Here is a 19,784-nt window from a genome sequence, read left to right as displayed (position 1 = left end):
CTATAAAACAGCGCTGTGCAATAGAAATATGATGTGAGCAATATATGTAATTTTAATTTTTCTAGTGGTCATGTTAAAATTTTTTATTTGAAATTAATTTTAAAAATACATACTTAACCCAGTATATCCAAAGTGTTAATATTTCAACTTGTAATTAATAAAATTTTTGAGATAGTGACATTAATATTTTTTTCCTATTAAGTCTTTGGAATTCAGAGTGTGTTTTACATGTATAGCACATCTCAATTTGGACTAATCACATTTCCATTGCGCAATAGCTACATGTGACTAGTAGCTACCATGGCAAGTTGAAGTGGCAGAGTAGCAAACTCTAGAAAGTTTCACAGAAGTATTTAGATAGTGTTCCTGGCAAATTACAATAGAAAGATGAACTGAGTATCTGATAAGAGTCCAGTACTTGCCCCAGTTTCTGTAAGTTTTGAGGGCAGGCAAAAATCAAAGATTAGTTTTTAAATGTACTTAGCTTGAATGAGTAAATATGGAACTCTCTTTTAGTATTAAGAAAACTACTTTTCTCTGTTTTTCCATTTTTATTTTAAAAAAATGAACTAATACATGTAATTTCATTTTTAGAATTAATGCTTTCTTTTAAATGCCTATCATTTAAAGAGCCACTTAAAAATGATTTTAGAAGCAACTCCTTTGCTTAAAATATAAGAATTGATTTGTGCTAGGCAGCTGAGGATATGAAGTTGAAAAAGACAAGGTTACTACCCTTCAAGGGTTCATGGTATTGTGTTATAATTAATTGATTATATAATAGTTTCTTCTAAGCATATGGGGAAAGGAATAATCAACAACTAAATGGGCATTTAGGTGTGGTAACATTAGATAGTCAGGGTTTATGTCTGAGCAAGAGTTTTAAAGGCCTCTTTGGAATAGGCTAGTGGCACAACAAAGGAACAAAATTACAGGCAGAAGGAACAGAATGTGTACAAGTACACAAAGGTTGAACAGTCTGTTGTGTTAACGTGCACAGCAGACTGCTTGATCTGACCAGGAAATAGTGAATGTTCTGAGATTCAGTTAGAAAAGGAGATAATCCCCCCCACTCCTTTTTTTGCCTCAAACTAGAAATTTTTGATTTTTTTATTTTAAGGCAAGAAGGGAGGTATTGATAAAGTTTTAATTTACGCAGGGCATAACGCTTTTAGAAAATTGTTCTGGATGTTTAGCTGATTTAGGGAGGAGGTCAGAGCCCTAAGCGAGCATTCCATTCAGAAGATAACTGCAGTTACCAAGACAAAGTGTGATGGACTGAACTGTACAAACAGATGGAAGAGGATATATAAAAAGTTTACTGGTATCCAATTGGATGTGTTGGGTCAGGGAGTAGTTAAGTGTCAATAGTGACACTAAAGTTTCTTTACCCAGCAGGTCGAGAAAGAAGGGGAGAGGTTTAGGTTTAAAAAATGTTTTAGAGGTGTTGAGTTTGAGTATTTTTAGAACACCTGGCTATTGAAGGTCCAGTAAGACTTGAAAATAACATTCTGAGGTTCAGAAAGAAGTTTGGGGCTGGTGATAGAGATCTGGGAGTTGTGGTGGTTTATGATGTAGGAATTGGTGTGATTACAAAGAAAAACCATGGGGAATTAGAAAAGATGGAAGGGGATGAAATCCTAAGAGACTCCGTCATTTAGAGGGCTTGGTGGAGGTACAAAAGCCAGCACAGCAGGAGATTGGAGGCATGGGGAGCCTAAGGAGAAATCTGGAGAAAGCTGCCGTCAGTCAGTCGAGGTAGGAAATTTCAGCGTGGGCATGGAGGTAAATGCTGCAGATGGCAAATAAGGTAAGACCTAAAAAGTAACCACGGGATTTCATAGGCCACTGGTAGCCTCATTAAAGTAGCTTCAGATGGCGGTGGGTGAGGAGCCACCAGGGGCCCAGCTGACAGTCTAGATGCATCCCAGGGCCTGTTTGTGTTCTGCCCTCAAACTGCAAATGGTTTTTTTTTTTTTTTTTTTTTTTTTTTTTACCATTTTAAAAGGACTCTAAAATAAAAACAAAAACTCTGTATGCCAAAGACGTCTATGGCCCACAAAACCAGTTTGTCAACTCTTGGTGTAAGGAAAAGGAATAGATTATTACTCTGTTTCAAGATACTTGACTGGGGAAAGAAAGCAGGAAGAGAGGGCTTATAGCCAGAGAGGACTGACCAAATCTTCAAAAAGCGAAAGAGGAAAAAAAAATCATATGTACAATTTAAAACAGCCCTAGGACAATCAGCTAATCAGACCATTTAGTTGAGAACATAAGTGTCAGTTACAGACATATTTGTATATATCATCAAATTGTTATGATTTTAGAATACATGCTTTTCCTTATTATATTGTAATATGCATGAGTTTGTGTACTTGGCAAGCCAGTTTATTCTTACATTTATTTTTTATTTTAGATGGTACAAGAACTGTTAAAAAGTGCCATTCCTTTTAATCCACACTTAGCGATAGACGATGTCCATAATTTTTTTACAACTGGCAGTTAATATAGATGAATATAGAATTAGTATATGAAGTATTGTATTTGTGTATGAATATGTAGCTTCCATCTTTAATGTTCTCCCTCATATATTTTCCAGTGTTAAAAAACCCTTATTTGACTTGAATAAAAATTAGTGTTTATGCTTAAGAAGCATCTTAATCTAATTGATATTGACATTTTCTTAATTTTGTCTCTGATTTTGTTAATTTCAAAACCTATTTAACACTCAAATAAAAATGTTTATTTTTGCACTGCAAAGCGTCTCTCAGTTGATATTTTCCTTTTTGGTTCTTTTCAGCAAGCATATATTGAACATTAACTAGGTGCCCAGCATATCATTGGTATTAGGGATATAAAATTAAATAAGAACTGCTTATGGTCTCAAGTAGATGTAGGTACAAATCATTGCAAAACTATATGATTAAATTTAATGTGATTAAATTTAGATTAAAGATATTATAATGTTTTAATGGAGACCTTATTCTGATTGGATATCAGTTCATTGTGGATAATTTCAAGTGTCTGAAAGATTTACCATGAAAATTCCCTTCAAATGATTTTTAAACTGTAAAGCCAGAAAAATATTAAATTCTTATACAACAATTTCGTTGTTTTACTGTTAATTATAGCAAAGGAAGATGCAAACTGTGCAGTGTGCGACAGCCCGGGAGACCTCTTAGATCAGTTCTTTTGTACTACTTGTGGTCAGCACTATCATGGAATGTGCCTGGATATAGCGGTTACTCCATTAAAACGTGCAGGTTGGCAATGTCCTGAGTGCAAAGTGTGCCAGAACTGCAAGTAAGTTTTAATTTCAACTCAAAGGTGTGTATTGAGTTTAAGAGAGACCCTATTATTAGGTACTAAAGGTTTGTGTAATATGATAAAGGTTGTTCATACTGCAGCTATATTCATTCACACTGACTTCATCATGTCTTTAGAAATTGCTAGATATTTATTAACATATTACTTTGAAATAAGTCTAAACAAAAACTAATTTTAATAATTTAAATTCCTCTGGTTGCCTAAAAAGCTAGCTTAAATTTGCCAACAATTTTAAATGAATGACATTAACAATTAAAAATAAATAAGCATTAGGAAAAAAAAGCACCTTTTTTTCTGAGGGAGACTGGGGAGGAGATTTAATAGGAAAATAAATTTCTAACTATGGAAAGTAGTTATTAGAGGGAACCAAAGAATCAGTGATAAGTTTCAATTTCTATTCCAGGAAGAACAATTTATACTAAGTCTACTGTTTAAAAAGAAACCTGTATCTATCTGAAAGGCAGTTACTTTCACCATAATTCTGAAACAAAGTATTGTATAGCATTTAAATGTTTGTAATGGGGTTATCTTTTCCTATTTGTTTTATTCCATCCTTTGGTCATTTCTCCAGTCTTTTCTGTGATTATTTTTTTCTCATGCTACTAATTAATTAGCATGATAATTTGGGGACGTTACCTGCATCTACAGCAGTCTTCAAATTGTTTACAGGCTGAGGACTTTTGTAATCAGGAGAAATGATGCCCACCACTGCCATGTTCAGTCTGTTTTATTTGTAATTTAATTTGATAACAATAAGCATCAATATCTTAGAATTATGTGGAATAAATAGGACCATGTGCTTTTATATTTTGGTAAAAATTAAAGAAAATATCAGTAAACATTTATTTGATACCTTGTATCTGTGCCTGGCTTCTTCTTGAGAAGGAGTAAGAGAACTTGAAGAAAGAGTGCTTTTCCTCCAAGATCTTTCCATGTAGCTAAAGAGACAAAATGTGCAATTTTATATGTAGAATTTATTAAATTAAATAAGAAATTACTGGAGGCCAATTAACCCATCTTCCTTTTTACTTCTGTTTATCCCCAGGTTTTATTCAGCGGTTCCTCTCTCAGATCTTCTTCTTGCGTTCCCTAGTTTTTCTTTTCCCCTCCTCTTGAATTAAATTCTTAGTATCTGAGAGTGATTAATAGCCAAGAATCAAGGCTGAGATCATGGACAGGACAGGGGCCCAATCTTTGGGGCAGAAGAGTGTTTAGGGGAAGATTTTAGGTTTTCAATTACAATTCTTAATAATTATAACAAGATTATTATTCTTATATCTGTTTATTTAGCACCTATTGCTTAATGGATATTCTTAGCTCTTCAGCCAGAATTATATTTAATTCTCACAGTAATCTTTGATTATCATTCACATTTTGTACCTGAAACTAAGAGGACTAAGTCTAAGTTATTCAGGGGTCACACAGCTAGAAAAACAGAAGTCTGAACACAATTGTAGGTCTGATCCAAATTTGATCCTCTTTTTATTATATGACAGTGTCTTCCAACTCACTGTGCCAAGATTTGTTCCTTTCCATGCAGCATCACCTATCGGTTACAGCTCCTTCCCCAAAAAAGGATGGGCATGGGATGTTTAAGAAGTAAGGATCAGTGTCATTCATCTTGCCTTAACCCCTCCTTCTTTGCAGGAACCCTAAAATGACTAAAGCGGGTTCACCATAGGTGGGCATTCAGTAAGGATAATCCTTTAGGGACCTTTGGAAGATTTCTGTCTCATCCTCTAGAGGGTTAACTCTGTCATTATCTGTGCATAGACAAAACAGAGACGGAGGGTATTTATGAACTGGGCAGTTCCCAGGACAGATTCTTTTCATGATTACTTATGTTACAAACATAAGTTTAAAGATAAGGCATCATTAATGCTATCTTATTTTTTAGACAATCGGGAGAAGATAGCAAGATGCTAGTGTGTGATACGTGTGACAAAGGGTATCATACTTTTTGTCTTCAACCAGTTATGAAATCAGTACCAACCAATGGCTGGAAGTGCAAAGTAAGTTGTTTATTTTTTTAAGAAAAAAAAGATCTGTATGTTTTTTATATAGAGCAGACAAATCGGATACCTATTCAAATCTATATTACCTTCAACTGAAAAAGAAAACTTTATTGATGTATAATTGATACACAGTAAACTGCACACATTTAAAGTCTATAATTTAATCTGACACGTTTTCACTCATGAAACCATCATCACCTTCAAGATAATGAACACATTCATCACCCCTAGAAGTTTCCTGGTGCCCCTTGAGATTTCCTTCTTTCTGACTGATCACTGCCCTTCTCCCTTCTGTCTTCCAGGCAATCTGCTTTCTCTCACCATAGATTAGTTTGCATTTTCTAGAACTTTATATAAGTGATGTCGGATAGTATATACTCTTTTCTTTTTTGCAGGGGGGTGGTGGTTTGAACTCAACATAATTATTTTGAGAGTCACCCATATTGTTGCACATACCAGTAGTGATTCCTTTTTATTGCTGAATAGTGGAAGTACCACAATTTGTTTATTGAATCACCTGTTGGTGAACATTTGGGTTGCTGACAATTTTAGGCTGTTATAAAAAATGCTGCTATGAACCTGTTAACTAACAAATGTATGGTGCTTCATGGCTTAGAAATTGTGTTTTAGTGATTCATCTTTAATCTTTGAAACTCTTTGAAATAGGTAGTATCCTTATATGCGGATACTGAAACAGATGTATTTTTAAAATCTATTAATTTAAAATCCAGGAATAAAGCAGATTACATTTTGATCAGATTAGCTTTTAGATGATTTTACTGTGATTTTATATGTATATATATATTTATGTGTGTATGTATTTATGTATAAACTTGTATTAAATATTTGGAATCATATCATATATGCATATGTATATGTATATTGTTCCTCCCCCATGGTAGCTTTAGTAAGTGCTTAATGACTTAGATATCTGGTTTTTTGGATGCTGTATAAAGTTTCTTTGGGGTTTTGAGAGTTAGGATCTATAGACATTTTTCCACTTTTTTATGACTTAAGATATCAGTCTTTCTGCTTGGTGGGGTGCTTTTAAGATGTATTTTCAGCTATTTTAAATTTTTTCTGGGTATTCTTTTAGTCAGTGTTTCTCCCCTTTTCCATCTGTTTTGGTATTTGCATCTTTGTGACCTTGAGGTATTCCATTGTGGCCTCTCCAAACTTCCTGAGGAATTTATTGAGGCTCTGTCTCCTGCATCTCTAAACCCTGTAGGTTGGCTGACAACTCAGCCTACTGGGCAGAGTTAGTATAGTACCAGGTAAACAACAGCAAATTTTAGAATTGTCTGTCCTTGGAAGCACAAAATATTTAAATTCTTAAAGTGAAAGTAGAAGGTAAGAATAACTCAAGTTTACCTTCAATTCCCAACTGACTGAATAAAACTAATTTTTTTTTTCCTGTTAGGAAGATGTTTACAAACAATATTTACTGTGACTTTTCTTTGAATGTACTCTAGGATGAGTCAATCATAAAAGTAGTTAATTTGCTTCCTTTGAAATCTATACAGGTAAACTAATAAATTCTAGATTAAGAACTGGTGAGGGACTAGTGATTAAGGGAATTGCCGAGGTTTACTAATTTGCAGAGGCAGAACAGAGACTAAAACTCAGGTTTCCTGTCTTACATTGTAATACTGTACTTAATTGAGTAACAGTGCTTTTGTCCCTAGACTAATTAAGGAATATTTCTTAATCTAATTGTCATCTGTATTAGGATTTGGATCCTAGGAAACTAAAGACTCTAGATCCATGGGCCATCTCTACATACCCCACAGGCTGAGTTTTATTTTTTTTAATTATTATTATAATCTTAATTTCACAGAATAGACATGAAGCTAGGCATAAACTTCTTTAATCTACCATAATTACACTGGCTTAACTTAGAAAATAAATATTAATTTAATCTAACAAATATTTTTTTTGAATCTTATTTTATTTATTTTCTTATCAGCAGGTTCTTATTAGTTATCCATTTTATACATATCAGTGTATATATGTCGATCCCAATCTCCCAATTCATCACCCTTCCCCAATCTAACAAATAATTCTGCTTTTAAAGTAAATTGCCAAGACCTGTTTTAATAGAAAGGTATCCTTTGTCTTTAATAATGTTCATACAGAGAATGCCTTTTGTATAAGTATTTGTATAGAAATAGTTTGATAAAGCCAGGACTGTGTTTACTGGTTCAGAGTAATCAGACCTCAAAGTGCCAACCAGCAATTCTTTGAACATCAGATATAATGAAGTACCACTCAAAAACTCTAGAAACCTTTTGGTTCACCGGTGCACCGTAAGGGCACAGCTGAAATCTGTAATAAATGGGTTATCAGTCCAATTATTTCTAAAATACCGTAGTTTATAAGTTAAAGGTATGCTGTTTGCAGTTTCTGTTGTCAGGTAAGGTGCACAGTTGAAATCTGTAAACACATGGTGTATCAATCCAATTATTTCTAAAATACGGAAGTTTATAAGTTAAGGGTATGCTGTTTGCAGTTTCTGTTGTCAGGTGATGTGTATGAAGGACCTCCTTGCTCCGTGGATGCTGCTCGCTGCTGCGGAGCGAATCCCCTGTGCGGTCCACACGTCTCATTCTTTTTACCGCGGTTCTACTGTGGAAAATCTTGTATCTTTCACACGTGTTTGACAGCACTTGGGACTAACATAATAATAAATACAAATGCTAAATGCAGTTACATTTTATATTAATTCAAACAATTTTTATTTATTATTTTATTTTTTTTGGCTTGCGAGATTAGTTCCCCCACGAGGGATTGAACCCTAACCACCGGAGCGCCAGGGAATTCCCTATATTTTTTAAAGTTAGCATTTCTATGAAATATTTCAAGTTCTCAGAAAACATACAGACCAAGAATACACTTGTGGCCTCCCTGCATCCTCACATTCTAGTCCCTTTGTCACAGAAACGCGATCCTGTTACCTCTGCCCTTCTCTTTGCGCTCGTGTTTGTCGTGGTCTCGGCATCCTCCCCTGCTAGTGGGGCGGCCTTCAGGAGGGGTCGGGTGGCGGAGGCGGTCGGTGGAGGCCGAGGCTCCCCGCCGCAGCTGGGCTCGCAGGTTTCCAGGAGGCGCCAGACCGAGGCTTCTTCCGGGAGCAGCCTGCGGGAAGGGAGGCGCTGGCCGGTGGAGGGGTGGGCGGTGGTGGTGCTTGCCCTCCTCGGAGGGTCCTGGAAAGGGGGGCGGTCTTGCTGGCAGGTCCCCAGGGATGGGGTGTTGGTGAGGGGGTAGGAGGAGGCGCTGGGGGAGCCTTACTCCTGCGCCCCACCCCCACCCCCAGAGCCTCGGCACCTGGAACTGGTGGCGCGTCACCTGGTTCTAGGGCGTGGGGCAGAGGGCGGCGAGTTCTGTCCCGCCTCGGCCCGAGGGTGGGGCCTGGAGGGGCGGAGCCTTCTCCCCGGGAACCGAGCGCCTCGGGGCAACTGTTCTCCGGTGAGGTCGCCCGGGAGGGAGGAGCCTGGGGGCTGAGGAGGGTCCCGTGAGCTGTTTCTGCCTGGCGGCCGGACGGGGTGCTTCGGCGCGTTCTCTCTTGCCTTGGTTCTTGGTCTAAGGAAAAAACCTGCCGTCGGACGGATTTGTATGTTTATTACTTTTATCTCCGCTACCGCGCCTCTTTTACTTTTTTGAAATAGGAAGTTGAATTCGTAATTCGTTTTCTTCACTTTCCTAAGGAAAAAAGGATATTTAAGACTATACATTTACCTTTGATTATAGTTTTGGCTGCACTCATATTTGTTGTATTGGTAACTTTATATCTATTCACATTTGACTTAATTTTAACTTTCTTTTTTTAGGTTGTGCTTAAACACATTAGTTTCTGCTTTAATCGTATTGAATCAGATAATTTAGTGTAGTTTTCTTTTTGACATATATTTGGATGCTTGACATAGTGGCTTTAAAGCTGTAGTATTTGTGTTTATTAATTTCATTTAATTAGATGAAGTTCTTTTTCCATATTTTTTTGACTGATTCAACAGTGTATTACGGCGTAGATAAAATCGACTCCTGTAATATCAATTTCTCCTTGCATTTAAACTTGTGCTGGTTATTTAGCAAGTAGATCAGGCTAATATTGATGTATTGTGCTTTTTATCAGTGTAAAACTGTTCTCTTTATATTGTGTAATGCCTTTTTTTGGGGGGGAGAGGGGGACCAGATGTTTTGCTTTGCCTGACAAATACGGCTGCGTGGGGTTTTAGTTTACCAGTTGAATGTGATCTTTTCATTTTGGATCCTTCTGTGTCATTTTAACTGTACCTTTTGAAAGGTTTAATAGTCAAGTATTTAGACTAATGGATGTAATTGAAATGCTTGGCTATTTTAATACAAACCTGTTCTTTTAATTTCCTGTTTTTCAGTTCCTTTTATTCCCTGCAGTGATTTGTAATTCAGAATCTTATATTTTATGAATATTAAGTTATAAATGTTGAAAATATTTTAAAATGCCCTCCCCCCACTTGCCATTGAAAAATGAAGAAATCAGAAGTTTTCGCCCTCCTCTCTGTCTTAAGTTGACCCAGACTATAGACTTTTTCTTTGGGGAGGGAGGGATCTCCTCTGCAAATTCCAACCTCATCTCACCCCCAGTGTTTTGGAGATTTGGTTATGCACTTCTATAAAAGAATTGTAAATATTCTGGAATCTTGCAAACCTGAAAGAGATTGTTGCCTTCAAACTACCAGAAGAACTTGGTTTGGTATAGTTTTGCATTACAACTTTTTTTTTTTTTTTTTACTCTGGATACTTTTTTTCCCCCGTTTTTTCCCAGTTTATGGAATTACAGAAGAAGTTTGTTTTGTTTTTAGTTTAATTAGTTCATTATTTTTCTGCTCGAAGGCCATGAGATCTTTATTTCTGTTCAGTTATTTGGATTTGCTTCCAGGATGTATCTATGATGGTTCTACACTAATTAGTGTTGTCTGGAACATATTGACCATTGTTATTCTCCGTTTAGGCCCATGGAAAGGTCTAGGGAAGTGTTGGTTAAATTCACCTTTTAAAAAAATACTTACTTTCTTTACATTCTCTTTAATAATCTTTAGTAACATCTAGGTGATTTTGTTTCCTGCTTTAATTCATTATTTTCTTTGTTGTGGTTTTCATTATTTTGGAAAATGTGTTCAGAATTCCTAGTTTATTTCTCAAGGTTGTTCTCTGGCTTCTTTTTGTTCTGCCCTTACTAATTTGCTTTCCGTAATAGTCTGCTATTCTCTTTCACGTGACAGAATTATTTATAATACTGCTGAGAATACGAGTGGATAGTGTGTGTGTTTTATTCTGTTCTATGGAGGTATTATAAAGTGATTAAAAAGATTAGGCTGTGGAGTCAAATCTCAGGTTTTCCAGTTACTAAATACAGGATCTTTGGCAAATCATTTGACTTCTGCAAGCTGTGTTTCATCATGTAGTTAATAGTACTTAGCCTCACAGGGGTGTTGGATTTAGCGAGATTACGCCTGTAAAGTGCTCAGCATAACGCCTAAGGTAAGTGCTCAGTTCTCATGGAGTTTCTCATAGGAATGCTTATCTTCTTTTCAGTTTGAAGAATGATACTTTTTCTCTACTGTTAAATTCTTTCATAGTTCTTTATAGTCTTTAGTCAAATGCAAACACTGTGGTGCGGGCTGGAGGTGCAGAGGCAGATAGGTTTGCCTTCCCAGGAATGGTGTCAGTCTAGAGAGGCTGCTTGCACTGAAGTAAGGGTGATCTTTTTAGGAACTTCGTTATATACCAGTCATTGTCCCACAGGTTTCTTTTCTCTGTTTCTCTTTAAAGAATGCTGATGTGTGGGTATATGATGCATTTTAAAAGGCTTTATTTGGAAATAATTTCAAACTTTAAAAGTTGGAAAAATAAAAATAATACCCATATGTCATTTACCAAGATTCACCTGTTGTTAGGATTTCAGTATTGTCATCCATGCCCTTTCTCCCTGCTCCCGGCCCCATGTATATTTTTTTTGCCCTGAACCATTTTGAGGGTAAGTTATACACACTGTGTTCCCTTCACCCCTAAATACTTAAATGTGTATTTCCTAATAATAGGGATATTCTTATGTAATCACAGCACTATTTTCACCCCATACATTTACATCAATATATCTAATCTACCATCCATATTTCAATTTGTCACTTGATCTAATGTCCCATATAGCATTTCCCTCCTCCTATGTAGGTTCCAGGATAGTCTAGGATCAGGTATTCCATTTAGTTGTCATGTTTCTTTTGAGTCCTTTAATCTGGAAAATTTCTTCAGCCCTTCTTTGTCTTTTTTTGATATTGACAGTTTTGAATAATAGAGTTTTTCCTCACATACCTGGTTTTTGTTTGTTTGTTTTGTTTTCTTTAAATCACAAATAGAACTTTCCTTATTTTGGCTTTGTCTGATATTTCCTCATGATTATAATGAGAGTTATTCATTCTTGGGCAGAATATTGCATAAGTGGTGATGTGCCCTTCTCAGGCTTTCAGCTGGATGCACCTGATGTTTATCTCTCCCTCATAGGTGATGTGAATTCTGATAATCTGGTCAGGCTGCTGTAAAGTTTCTCCACTGTTTTCTTTCTCTCTCTTCTATCTAATAAAACAGTATGTGAGGAGACACTTTAATACCGTGCAAATATCTTGTTGCTCCTCAGAATTTTCTCCAAGATTATAGGAACCAATGCCTGATGCAGTTTTTACCTGTTGTTTGTAAAATGATGCTTTTCTAACTTCACATTTACCAGTCAGCCCCCTGCATTCTGTCGTAAGCAAGAACCCTCCCTTCTTTCACATGTTAAAATTATGTATATATTGTCAGTATTGACTCATGAATTCTTGTTAATATCAATTTATAATTTATTACTGTACCTAATTTGTTTTGTGCACAAATTGTCCAGTTTTGCCTTTGATATCCTTTTCAAGCTGGCTCCTGTCTTTGTGGCATGCCCTCACCATTAAGCACTTCATTACATTTGGGCATAACAAGATACTCCAAAATCATCTTACACCTCCCTGCCCTAGCCCTGGAATCTGTCCTCTTTTCTATAAATAGGCCAAGTTCCTTTAGTGAAGATTGGGTGCTAGGTGTGCCCATTGCTCTGGGGGTGTTTGCTTCTTTGTCCTTTCAGCAAATGAGGCAGGAAATACATGCATGTGTATACATTTACACGTATGCATATCTACAAATACACACATAAGTATGCATATACTCACACATGTACATCATTATAAATAATGAATTTACACCAATACCTCCAATTCTGAACCCTCCTGCTCAGTTCTTTGCCTTCTCACATTCTTACACATATCCATTCCCGTATAGTAAGAATCCTTGTGTTTTGCCTGTTATTCTTGAAGATTTTGTTTTTTTTAAAATTCCCCATTCTTACTGATTTAATTTTTAAAAATACATAGGATATTAACATGCTTTCAAAAATTTCTGATTCATCCTTCCTGTATTTTTTTGTAATGATAAGGAAATATATTTTTGTTTCCCTTTTCTACACTGAAGGTAGCATATGTGCTCTTTTGCATGTTGCTTTTTCTTAACTTAAAATCTGGAAGTCACTTCATATCAGTTCATAGAGATCTTCCTCATTCCTCTTCCTCCCTCCCTCCCTCCCTCTCTATTTCGTTCTTTCTCTTTCTCCCTTTCTTCCTCCCTCCCTCTCGCTTTCTTTCTTCTGTTTATTTGAACCATAGTTTTTCAGCCAATGTCCTATGCTTGAATATTTAGGTAGTTTCCAATATTTTACATTAGAAGTGATTCTGTAATCAATAACTTTGCGCATATGGGTTTTTGAATTGCTGGGAGCGAATCTCTAGAATAAATTTCTAGTAGTAGGATTACTGGCTCAGGGGGGTAAATGTGTATGTAATTTTGTTAGGTATCGTCAAATTCCCTTTCATGGAACTTGTGGCTGTTCCTTTTGCCACCACTCATGCATGAGAGAACTTCTTTTCTACGTCCTTGCCAACAGGCTGTCATGTTTAGCTTTTGATTTTTGCCTGTCTTATGAGTGAAAAATGTTATCTCAGTGTAGTCTAATTTTCTTTTCTCTTTTGAGTGAAGCTGGTCATTTTTTCCTGTGTTTAGGGGTCGTTTTTTACCCCTTTTTGCAAGTTGTCTGTTCTTGTGTGTTGCCTGCTACTCTTGAAGATTTTGATGACCCCACAGTCTAAAAGCTCCTTGTATAGTCGGGATATAAGGCCTTCAGCTGCGTTATACGGTGCACATCTTTTCTTCCAGTTTGTTTTTTGCCTTTTAGCTTTGCCTGTGTTATTTTTTGCCATGCAAAAGTTTATTTTTATATAGTCAGATTTATCAGTCTTCTATTGCTTTTGGATTTTTGAGTTAAAATTAGAAAGCCTTTTCCTATACTGAGGCTATAGGGGAGTTCATATTTTCTTCTAGTTTTTATGTTATTTTTTACATTTAGTTTTCTAATCCATTTTTAGTTGATGCTTCTATATGGTATGAATTATCTTTTCCCAGTTGGCTATCCAGTTGTCCAAAATCCATTCACTAAAAAGACAGTCTTTGCCTCAGTGACTTGAGATTCCAGACTAGAGTTTCAGATTTAGTTGGGTTTATTTCTGGAATTTCTTGTCTGTTCCATTGCTCTGTCTTTCTATCTTCATGAGCCAATACCGTACCGTTTTAATTATAGAGGCTTTGCAGTATCTGGTAGTCATGGTCCCCCATCAGATCTTTTCTATTTCACATTTTTCCTAGCTGTTTTTGTCTTTTATTTTTCCATATGGACCTTAGGCTCTGTGAAAAACCTCACTGGAATTTTTATCAGGTCACTTTAAATTTATTCATTGATAGTGAAATCTTGATGTTAGGACATCCTAACGAAGAACAAGGTATGTCTTTGCATTTGTTCAAGTCTAGTTTAGTGTCTTCTAGGAATGTTTTCTAATTTTCTTTGTATAGGTTTTGGACATTTCTTAAGTTTATTCTTAAAAGTTTTCTCTATTTTGTTGATGTTATAAATGGGATTTTCCCATTCATTATATCTTTTAATTGGCTATTATTTGTGTATGTGAATTCTATTGAATTTTCATTGCTAATTTTATATCCTGCTACTTCATTAAATTCTTTTATTAAATTTGTGATACATTCTTTAGGATTTTCCAAGTATGCGATCTTGTCATCTACAAATAGTTGTATTTCTTCTTTTCCTATTTTGCCTGTTTTCATTTGTTTTAGTGTTTACATTGGTTCAGAACCATGTTAAATAGTAGTGGAGATAGTAGGCATCCTTGCTTCGTTTCTGACCTTAGTGGGAATGCCTCTAGGGTTCCCCAATTAAACAAAATGCTGGCTTTGGAATTGAGGTATGTGTGTATATCACATTAAGGAAATACCTACCCATTTTAATTTTCTCGGAAGTTTTTTTTTTTTTTATTAGGAATGGATTTTAATTTTTTTCTAAAGGTCTTTTCAGCATCTAGTGAAATAATTTATCTTCTCTCCTCAGACCTAATAATATGTTAGATTTTATTAATAGGTTTTCTAATATTTAACCATACTTGCATTTTTGTGTAAACTCCTCTTGGATATGGTTTATGATTTTCTTGATCCGCTATTGGAGTCTGTTTGCTAACATTTTGCTTAGGGTTTTGTCATCAGTATTTACGAGTACCTCCATTTTGAATCTGTAAGACTTCAGCAGATCTGTGGCTCATGCTAGTTCCTCTTTTGCAGTGAGCATCTCTTCTGTATCAAAAGATACCAGCAGCTCAAAAAGATAAAGTTCCTTTTTTATTGGTGCTTTAGATTGCAAAGTTGGGGGTGGGTGGGTAATGAGAGTCCCACAATTTGTCAGCCTTGTGCCCAGGATTTTAAGGCAGCCTAGCTCAGAGGCGCAGAAGGAGGTTTGGCTGGCCTCTGCCAGGCCTTGCACATCAGCAGTTCTACTTTGCTAAGGGTACTGCCTCTCTCTTCTGAGAATATGAGAAGCCATAATTGGATTTTGATGTTGAGTGGTTATTTTCACAATTTCAGACACCTAATCATTTGGAGTGGGTTATATTTCCTTAGTGTGAATTCTTGTTTTTAGTTTCTAAGCTACCCACAAACAAACAGAATTCTCTAGCAGGACCATTTTGCTTTCAGAGTAGTGAGTTGAGTAGACTTATTCAACACTAGCTACTTCCTGATTCTGGAATGTGTTTCTTTTTTGAAGTTTGGATTTCTACGTTCTTGGTTTTCTTCCTTCCCTATTTATGTTTTCTGGGATGTCTCTATCCACTATTTACACTTTCCAGGAGGTTTCAGCGTAAATTGAATGATATCTCATCAGATGTTCAAAACAAACTTCTTTTTCAAAAACATACACCCTAAATTAGTGTCATAAAAATTAAAGCTTAATATATAATCTACAAATGTTTCACTGATTTTTTAAAAAGGTTTACACCTGAACTGCAGTACAAATGCATAACAAACTGTTTCTGTTTTCATTTTTCCTGGTGTTTAGAATTGCAGAATATGTGTCGAGTGTGGCACACGATCTAGTTCTCAGTGGCACCACAATTGCCTGGTATGTGACAGTTGTTACCAACAGCAGGATAACTTATGTCCTTTCTGTGGGAAGTGCTACCATCCAGAATTGCAGAAAGACATGCTTCATTGTAATATGTGCAAAAGGTAAGAAGATATAGTTATTCCATTTGTTTGTCAGTTCTTCTGTCCATGTGATCATCTGCTCTGCCATGTATTTTGAGATCCAAGCTTTTGTCATTCCAGTAATCCTTTCAGTACTGAGTGCCATTATAGATGGAATTAAAGTATGCTTTTATGAGTCTGAAAGGCATAATGTAAGTGGGCAAAAAAAGACAAGACCAGAAACAAGCATTAAGAGGGAAAAGTAAAGAGTAAACAGTTTAAAATTTGTTTAAAAAAAGGTCAACACCTGTGATGACATCCAAAAATGGCAGCTTCTTTTCTAGAACTGTCAATTGCTAACCCCTATAACCTCTCTTCTTCCATCCTTACCCCTTCCTGTATCCAGTTTTTCAGCAATTATCTTTCTTTTCCCTAAATATTAATTTGACTTTAAATTAGAAAATTTTATTTAAATATATTTATCGTCACAGATGGGTTCACTTAGAATGTGACAAACCAACAGATCATGAACTGGATTCTCAGCTCAAAGAAGAGTACATCTGTATGTATTGCAAACACTTAGCTGAGATGGGTCCATTACAGCCAGGTGATGAAGTGGAGATGGCTGAACTCACTACAGGTAAATTTGAGAGTTTTTGTTTTTTAGGATGCTGTGCCAACCAGTCAGCAGTATGTTACTTTAGTAACAATGAGGGAATCCTGTGTATCAGATCCCATCTTATTTTTAGCTTCTGTACCTGTGATCTTGGTCATCTCTGAATCTGATGGTCAACATCTAATCTAGCTTCTTTACAACTGTTCGCCCAATATTTGAATTTCAGGACTAGTGTACACTCCTACAATTGTGTTTTTTGGGCCAGCAGTGGAAGTTCCTTACTGTTTGGCTCTATGACCTAGTTTGCACTTCATACTCTGGGTTATTTTACTCCAAACAAATTTTAGTTTTATTAAATTTTGTTCATGTAGTTTTATTAGTACACCATTGAGTTATAAACGTAATAACAAGATTCTTAGATCATAAAGGGAACAGACTCGCTAATCAGATGGTTTTTCATTTTCATCAGTATGAATGGCAAAGTCTATAAAAGTTCTATTTTATCATCTGCAAGGGGTTTAGGTAGACACATCTTGGTTACTAACATTTTGTTTCTAGTATGCCATCAGTATACAGTTGTGCAGTATCCTTTCAAAATAATAAAATTCCAGTTACTTTTTAATTCATTATATTTTCCATATTTGAAAAATGTAAATATATATTTGGTTCAAAATAGAAAAATCTGAAGAAGAATTTATGGCATTTTCAGGGATAATTTACCCCCATTAGAACAAGGTGATAATTGTTGACTTAGTTAACAAAAACAGAAAAACTCATTCTGAGCTAAAGAATAAATAATTTTCTGTTAAGATTGTAACAATGAAATGGAAGTTGAAGGCCCTGAGGACCACATGGTATTTCTGGAGCAAGCAGTTAATAAAGATGTTGATGGCCAGCAGCCCGCACCTGGAATTGTTCCAGATGGTAAGGATGTTTTTGGTGATGGATAGTCTATTCTCTGAAGAAAATGTGTGTGTAGAGTGAATATGTGAACATCTGCAACTTTAGTACCCTAGATAAAAATAAGCTGAGACATAGTCATGTAGGAAATTATTTAGAGAGGAGCCTTTTTAAATAAAATAAACTTAGACAAATTAATCGGGGAAAGGGCGTGTGTATATTGTATTGATAGTTCAGCTGTAATCTAGACTTACTCATAAATATATACTTTGTTTAGGAATCAAGTGATTTTCATTAAAAAGCAATTTCTTTCTTTAGTTATCTTTGTAATTACTAACTAGAGCTGTTGCTGATTGTGAGATGTTTCATGCTGAGATAATGAAAAAATTCATTGTTTTAGATCATGTAAGCAGTCCTGTTGAGGGTTATTTCAATGATATTTCAATTAAGCTTTTTGCATTATTGGTAATAGCTATTATTGTACTTGAGGATCTGGAATTAATGAGAGATCAGGTTTGGGGAAAACTACTTATTAAATTTAATCTTGGTCTCACCTCAAAGTCTGTGGGATTGTATGTGATATTGTGTTATATAGGTTGAATGTATACATAAAAAGCCCTTGAGATATTTTGAGGTTAAGTTTATATTTAACAACTCTCATTAAAAATTATACTTCATAAAGATATAAAGTGAAGAAAAATAAGACAAAACTATATAATAATCTTATAATACATAATCAGATTCCTTCCATATCCTTCCTTATCCAGTTTCATTTCCATATCCTACTTAACAAATGAATAGTAACAGGATGTTTTATGCTTATATTCGAAATTGGAATTTGGCAGAAGGATAAATATCTTACTCAAATTACTGTTGAGAAGACAGTGTTAGAGGAGTTTGGACTCCTTGCTGGAGATTCCATAAGTGTGTTATTCACAGGAGCTCACATCCACACCGGAGAGCCGCAGAGGAGTGATCCACTGGAAAGTCACGGCGCGCGTGGACTTTGCATTGCTGGTAGGCAGTATGTTCATATTGTCTAATTTGATTGATTTACAGCATAACGCCTTTAGGGTTGCTATGCGATTTAAGTCATTGTCTGCTAAGGTGACTTTTCAAATTAGAGATGAATTGTTTACTATTTGCTATACTCACATGATGGTAGTGCAGTCTGTGGTTAGGTGATCCTCCTCTGGAAAACCACTGGCAGTGGATTTCTAAGGCAGAAATAGAGCATGTTTGCGCTTTTATCGTAATCCTCCCTGCCTAGCACAGAGGAGAAAGAACATACTCGTATTCTGAGTGTGTATTGCAAACGTTCCTCTTTGCCAGTGAGCCTTGAGGTAGTCGGTCTACTATTGTGAGCACATAATTTAGGCATCATATAGCATTAGGATTGTTTTACTTGAGTCACTCAAATGGTGATCCTTTTGGTTTTAAACCATAAATGTTCACTTCATTTATATGTATTTTCTGTTTTAAAAGTCCATTTTTATTACTTTTAAAATATTAAAGTATTTTTGAAGTACTTTTGTGTTTAAAAATATTTAGTATGATCAGATCTGTTATTTGATGTTTTTTTCCTTTTCAACTATAGTCTTGCAATAAAGCAGGAGTGAGAAGTGAGATTTCATTTTGATACAAGAACATATATAAATTTCAATCACCATGGTGTAAATAGTAAATAAGGAAATTAGTGTCTTTATTAATGTACCTAAGAAATTACCTTGATGGCATTTGAAATAAGTGCTTTTTATCATCAGTGGTCTTACTTAATAGAGCCACTTAGGACCCATGTCAATTGGACCTCTAACCCTTACTCTTAAGTAATATTGGGTTAAAGCTTTAAATTACTAGTACCCTGATTTAAAATTTAGTAGTCAGTGACTATAGATACTTCTGATATCTAATTATTTTTATTGATTTGCTAAGATAAGTCACTTTGGTTATAGATGATGAGGAAGAACAAGAAGTATATCCAAAAAAATGTATTGATTGTGTTAGCGTGTATGGCTAAGCGAAATAAGTCTTTTCTATCTATGGTCATTACTTGTTTGAGTCTACAGAAGCTTTGTTACATCTTGTGTCGGCTTATTGCAAAATTCTTTTTATTCTAGACTAATCTTTACTTTTTTAATTTGGACACGTCATGTAATATCACTGAGCCTCATTTTCCTAGTTGTAAAATGAGTATAACTTCACCTACAAAATTTTAAATCCTCTTGTAAGTAACCAAACTATAAAACATAATATATAATGGTTATATTAGAAATTAATTCTATTTTAATATTCTTACCAGA

At 35.5% G+C, this 19,784-nt stretch overlaps 1 protein-coding gene across 11 annotated transcripts in view; it reads left to right on the top strand.

Annotated features, from left to right (window-relative positions):
* KMT2C (lysine methyltransferase 2C) overlaps positions 1 to 19,784 on the top strand; it is a 291,663-nt gene that overhangs the window by 167,488 nt on the left and 104,391 nt on the right. For all 11 annotated transcript variants that reach the window (XR_014016732.1, XM_081244951.1, XM_081244952.1 and 8 more), the window contains exons 8-13: positions 3,132 to 3,303; positions 5,225 to 5,339; positions 15,841 to 16,010; positions 16,460 to 16,608; positions 17,395 to 17,508; positions 18,424 to 18,501. Coding sequence is in view for 10 of the 11 variants with exons in the window: in XM_081244951.1 (XP_081101077.1) it covers positions 3,132 to 3,303; positions 5,225 to 5,339; positions 15,841 to 16,010; positions 16,460 to 16,608; positions 17,395 to 17,508; positions 18,424 to 18,501 (798 nt within the window). In the remaining variant the exon portion in view is untranslated. The remainder of the gene's footprint in view (positions 1 to 3,131; positions 3,304 to 5,224; positions 5,340 to 15,840; positions 16,011 to 16,459; positions 16,609 to 17,394; positions 17,509 to 18,423; positions 18,502 to 19,784) is intronic.

This window comes from Mesoplodon bidens (assembly GCF_964165515.1).
Source record: "Mesoplodon bidens genome assembly, chromosome: 9".
Classification (NCBI taxonomy): Eukaryota; Metazoa; Chordata; class Mammalia; order Artiodactyla; family Ziphiidae; genus Mesoplodon; species Mesoplodon bidens.
The sequence above is the reverse complement of the archived record's forward strand: the minus strand, read 5'-3'. Positions and strand labels throughout refer to the sequence as shown.